At 48.8% G+C, this 5,900-nt stretch overlaps 1 protein-coding gene and 1 non-coding gene across 3 annotated transcripts; both read right to left on the bottom strand.

Annotated features, from left to right (window-relative positions):
• Positions 1 to 1,036: 1,036 nt before the first annotated feature.
• RPL32 (ribosomal protein L32) lies at positions 1,037 to 5,798 on the bottom strand. Of its 2 annotated transcripts, none has more exons than XM_010953081.3 (4): positions 5,682 to 5,798; positions 4,255 to 4,355; positions 3,478 to 3,659; positions 1,037 to 1,214 (listed from the first exon to the last, which is right to left on the bottom strand). In XM_010953081.3, the coding sequence occupies exons 2-4, from the start codon at positions 4,348 to 4,350 to the stop codon at positions 1,085 to 1,087; spliced, it is 408 nt and encodes a 135-aa protein (XP_010951383.1). In that variant the 5' UTR covers positions 4,351 to 4,355; positions 5,682 to 5,798; the 3' UTR covers positions 1,037 to 1,084. The 2 variants fall into 2 exon arrangements, with proteins under 2 accessions (XP_010951383.1, XP_010951384.1); XM_010953082.3 differs by having other exon boundaries at positions 5,586 to 5,726.
• LOC123616315 (small nucleolar RNA SNORA7) lies at positions 4,424 to 4,565 on the bottom strand. The gene has a single exon (XR_006724302.1). It is a non-coding gene; the product is annotated as a small nucleolar RNA SNORA7 (small nucleolar RNA).
• Positions 5,799 to 5,900: the final 102 nt, after the last annotated feature.

The raw sequence follows: 5,900 nt of genomic DNA, 5'->3' as shown, positions 1-5,900 counted from the left end.
CTTTTTCTCTGCGTGGTTCCTCTACTCAATAGTTAAGACCAGCAAGATACTTCCCAAGTCAATTCAAAGAAATCTTGAAGTGACCAACAGTGTACTCAATCCATGTTTCAGACTAGGATTTCAACAAAAGGCAGTCAATCTCAAGACATTTACCTACTAGAACCAAGGAACTTGAATCCAATCACGGCTAGCACACCGAGACAGTTACAACCAGTGTAGTGTTTCTGCTCAGTTGACAGGGATGCAGAAAACAAAAAAAACCAGAAATAGCCTCTAAGCATGTGTGGCCCTAGAGTACCACACGTCATGTCCCACGTGACCTGTGCTGACACTCAACACCATTTCTTGGAAAAAAGGCCTCATAGCCTTTAAAACTGCTGCCTTCTAGAAGCGATTGTCGCCTGAGGTCTAGGGCTACAGTTGAAAAGGGAACTTAATTGTTAAATTCTGAGTTATCAGAGGCCCATTATCACCAGGTAAGGACCCCACACCTTCAGAAACCATTAAATTGTGCCTGAAGCAGCAAGCTGGGGGAGGGTCACACAAGGAGACAAAACTGTCCTCACACATCCAAGGCCAGTCATGCAGTGGAGAGATCTGTGTCATCCTGTTGTGTGTTCTTGGGCAGAAGCAATAGGGTAGTATTTTTAGTATCAAGTAAGAATTTAAGGGAGAAAAAGATTCATCTGGATCCTTGAATGCACACTTTCACAATCGTCACAAGAACCACATGGCGTAACTTGTCTTCTAAGTTTACAAAGTGAGGCTAAAACCCACCACCTGCTCCAAGGTGCAAGGCCCTTCAATCAGGGATCTCGGAGCCCACCTTGGTCCGAGGATCACATCTCCCCCTCGTCCCAACTGTAGCTGACCAGGGCTGCTCAGGTCCTCAAGCCAGTGCCCTATGAAGAGGCAAGAATCCTTTATAAGTCTCCCAGACAGAAAGTTCCAGAGCATGAACAGGCAAAAGAACAATCTCTTGTCACAAGCTGTCAAAGAAACTGAAGAGTAAAACCAAGGAGGGAAATACCAGATGGCCGAGTTTCACGGTTTTATTAACACAAATACAACGTGCACAGGCCGGCTACTCGTTCTCTTCACTGCGCAGCCGGGCGCTGGGGTTGGTGACTCTGATGGCCAGCTGGGCTGCTCTCTCCACGATGGCTTTGCGGTTCTTGGAGGAGACGTTGTGAGCAATCTCAGCACAGTAAGATCTGGAATAGAATTGGTCCATGGGTACTCACTCATTTGCTCCACCAGGAAGGCAGTGGCTCTGGTCACTTCTCCAGAGCCACAGCACTGGGCAAAGGGGCTGCTGACCAAGACCTGCATGTCCCCAAACCCCGACTCCCCTAACTCCATGGTACCAGCAGCAAGGTTCTGAAGTTTCCCGGGCAGTGACCCTCTCATTTAACCCTCATAGCAGCCTTCCAATCCAGGTATCACCTTCCTTTTACAGACAAGGAAACCAAGGCCCACCAAGTGGAAGTGAAAATTCCCAAGTCACTCGCAAGGCCAGGATGGCTCAACCCCAGACTCCAGGCTCAAAGGTTCTCCCTCAGTTCCCTGGGCCAATCTGCCCAGCTCAAGGCAGCTTCAGGGAGCCTGGTAAAGTAACCAAGAGCAAAATTTAAGTCTGAGTAAGCCAAGGGCTTCCTGGCCCAGACCATAAACATTTTACTTGTTTCCCGCAAACAAAATTCAAGTTGAAAAGTAACACTGCCTGAAGTCACCCATGGAGTGGCAACACCCAACACTCCTGAGCACGTGTGCCAAGTCCTGTTCTAACTCATTGGTTCCTTCACAGCCACACCACAGCCCAGCCTGACAACTGGCCCAGTGAGCACATTTCAGTAAGGAAGTGATTTATGACGCCATCAACAGTGGATTAAGAGGACACTCCACCCAGAGAAATTTCAGCAGAGAGAGAAGACTCTAAAGAGTAACTACATTAAGGCAACAAGCACAGTTCTTTTCAGAACTCTAGAGGAAAATGGCTTCACAGCAAAAGACAAGCAAATCCAAAGAACTTTTTCTGTTTTATAAGAAGGAGTCCACTCAAGCTCAGTATCTGGAAATGTTCCCCTAATCTTTGTTTTCAAGGAGACTTAAGTTGTATCACACTTTTTATCTTTTCATTTTTCAAAAACTCCCCAGGTCTTCATCCATGTGTGTATTCAATAATCGCAATCACACTGTACATATTTTAAATACTTTCCTCTTTACCCGGGCATTTTCCATCCATGACAACAGTTTTTAATATATGCACAACTTCCCACCCCGTGCTTGAACCCTCACCACTCCCCAATTATATGACCAATTGCTGAGTTACTGCTGCAATGATCAGCTTATACTTTCCCCTGCTTTTCAATTATTTAAGGGTAAGTGCCCAGAAATGGATAATTGTGAATTAAACTTGACCACAGATTCAAAGTATTTCCATGGTTCTTGATACAAACTGCCAGGCTACTATTAAAAAAGACTATCTGTGTGGCAACCAGCAACACACGCACTGCAGTCACCCTTGCTACACAGAAGGTGTCTCCCTGCATCTTTCTAGCACAATTCTGAATCAATCTTCTTACTGTGGTCTGGGCATCCACCATCAATTGCTATGCTCATCCTTATCTTAAGGATATTTCCAGCATTTCAACACCTGGTTAAATTTCTGACCCAGAGAAACTCAACCAAAAGTGAGAATAATGGTTTTGTTTATTTTTATGACTTGTGTCTACAATTAGTATAGGTAAAAGATCTTTGTGAACCTACATACACACTAGTTCATCACCCTCTCTCCACGTAATTTCTTAGAAAACCCAAGTTTTTAGCTTCTGTTTAACAGGAAGGGAAGAAAAGTTGTCCCCTGCCTAACCAGACAGCATTGCCTCCAACCCAGACTGAAGTTGTGTCGAACCACTTCCCACGGGGAATCTTTTCTCATCCCACTGCCCTACAGACTGGGCCTGAGCGGACCAAGCCTCTTACACGCAGAGCTCACCAAGTGTCAGACTTTCTCAAAACACTTGGAAGTAATGCTGTGACCCCTCCATGCCCTCTTGCACCCCTACAACTGTGTACCCTCCCACCTCCCTCCGCCTCAGGCAGCAACTCCTCTCCTGTAACCTTCTTTAGACACCTGTGTGGCCCTTAGGTCTGAGGCTGAATTTCACGCCCCTTCTCCCCACACAATGTTCTGAAAATGACGGCCAAAGGATACCATCACAGGGCCTGCAGTGTAGGCAAGGTCACTACTCCTCCTTCCAGGTCCTGAGTCTCTATACTTTTCAGGACAACCACCCCCAGCTCCGCCACCATCTCTTCAGCAAAGAGAACATTCTTAAGTTCCCAACAAGCATTCTCCAAGCTCCTGAGAATACACGGCTCCTCCAGGTGCATTCTAACAGGTCTAGGGTCCTGCCCAAACTGCTCACACACGCAGGTTTCTGACACGGAACCCAGAGGCGGGGCCCAACTCACTTGTTGCACATCAGCAGCACTTCTAGCTCCTTGACGTTGTGGACCAGGAACTTGCGGAAGCCGCTGGGCAGCATGTGCTTTGTTTTCTTGTTGCTCCCGTAGCCGATGCTGGGCATCAGGATCTGGCCCTTGAACCTCCTGCGCACTCTGTTGTCAATGCCTCTGGGTTTCCGCCAGTTCCGCTGAAAGAAAACACATGGTTAGTGTCCGTGGAGATTGCCAACTCTTCCTGTTGGAGAAGAAGTGGAGCAGATGAAAAGGAAATATGCCAGATGGGTAACTGTCTTTGGGTAACAGGATTTCGCTACCTTTTTTTTTGCTGGAAAAGAATAGGGACTCCTGCATTTGACCAGCACCAGCCTTCTATGCAAAGCAGGAGCAGCAGACTCCATAGAGAGGATTGTGTGGTAAGATGAGGAGCATGGGTTTCAACAGCACACTCAACACCTAAGTTTTCTCAGTAAAACTCAATCCTCTATAAAATGAGGATAATCTCTTATACTTCATGAGGCCACCAGAAATATAATACAAATATAAGCCTCTAGACATCTCAAGACAGGCAAATGTCCCGTCATTTAAATTTCAATTTACACATCAAAAGACCGAGTGCCAGTATGGGAAACTCAGGGACACCTGGTTTTCTACAGAGCTCTTCCACCAACCACAGACCAGTTCATCTGCCAAATGTAACCTGAGCTGGTGATCTCAGAAGCCCAAGAGCCTTTTTAGGAATCCCTTTCTTTACCCCAACACACAGTTCCAGCTCGGGCCATATACCTTAATTTTGACATATCGGTCTGACTGGTGCCGGATGAACTTCTTGGTCCTCTTTTTGACGATCTTGGGCTTCACGAGGGGTCTGAGGGCGGCCATGATGCCTTCAAGAAAAAGGCAGAGGACGTCAATGACGAATCTTGGAAACAGGCTCTCTCGCCCAGGACCTGAACACTGTTGCAGAGTGTCTTCCAATCACCAGCTACTGAGCAAACTGGGAATGGAATGGGTATACCTCTGCCAGCCTTGCTCTCCCTCCCGACTCCGAAGCTGGCAGAACACTAGCCATTCTCCAGACGCGATCCTGGGAGGTTAGGGGTCACCTCGCCCACTCAAAACCAAGAAAGAATGTCAACAGGTGACCTAAAACAAATTAACCCCAAAGGACAAATACACCAAGGACTGGTAAATCCCATTCTACAAAGTGTCCCAACCCCGAGATGGCCCAATCCCCTTTTAGCGCTGCAGGCCTTGGGGCAACCTACACGAACCTGAATCTGTTTTCTCCCCTGTAAAATGGAGGGACTGCAAATGGCCCACCCGCAGTGCCCGGACCAAAGCAGAGGTTCAGTAAAGAGAACCGTGTAATTCCCCCGGAGTGCTGCCGCTCCGTTAAAACCCTCAAAACATACACAAAACTGTGCTGTGCTTCTAAAATGTCTCCAGGCCTCGGAAGACACTGTTCTACTCCGCCATCATCCGAGTACCAACTTTAAAAAGTGACCTTCCTCAACGTGGCCTTTCCGGCTGCCCTATTTTTTTCAACTGCAGCACCCTTTTTGTTCTCTTCACGGCCATCAATTTCTTTGCTCAGCACACTGTAGGTACCCAATGAATGTGTTCAATAAACGAACAACCCCCACCCTCAATGACTTCCAAGACCAGGAAGCTGCTTCACGTCACCAGAGAGCCTGCCCCGCTCCCAGAATTTCGGTTAACTGAACAAGCCGACTTGCAGCTCGACTTTGGGTGTGTGTTGTTTTTCTGGCGGTCTCGCCGCAGGAGCAACTCCAGGGCCAGAAACTGGAGGGGAGGGAGCACCGAGCAGCAGAAAAAGAATACACGTGGGCAGACATCGCTGAGCGAGGTGATCCCAGGGCTGGAGCCCAGGGTCAGAACCCCTAGGTCCTCCACGGCCCCCAGGAGCCCCCTTAGTTCGGCCACAAACGGCGCCGGCGCCCCAAGGCTCAAACACGTTGTCCGCAGCTCTGACCGACCCCAGGAGGCCTCCACAGGAAGGCAAGCGGCCCTGGGAAGCGAACCCCCATCACCCGGCGGGCCGCTCCGCTCCGTCCCTGTACGCGCTCCAGCCAGCCGACAAGGACAATGCCCACCGAGAAGACCACTCGGAAGGACAGGCCTCCTCAGCAGGGAGCGATGGAGCCAGATGGAGACTGCAGGGACGTGGATGGCCAAAGATTAAAACTTACCGACTAGGAGATGGCTGCTACCTCCGTAGGTAGCGCCGAGGAAGAGAAGGGGAGGGGGGTGGTGCGCGGGGGCTGATGGGACTTCACCTTTGGGTCCTGGCAGGGAAAAGGCGAGCACTTTCGGCAATTGGTCCTTCGAAGAAACTAATTGGTCCTTTGAAGAAACTAAAGACACTTCAGAGAAATAACATTGAAAAATGTCGACGGATATCTGTGTTT

Source organism: Camelus bactrianus, chromosome 17, assembly GCF_048773025.1.
Source record: "Camelus bactrianus isolate YW-2024 breed Bactrian camel chromosome 17, ASM4877302v1, whole genome shotgun sequence".
Taxonomy (NCBI): Eukaryota; Metazoa; Chordata; class Mammalia; order Artiodactyla; family Camelidae; genus Camelus; species Camelus bactrianus.
This window is presented reverse-complemented; position numbering and strand designations above follow the sequence as displayed.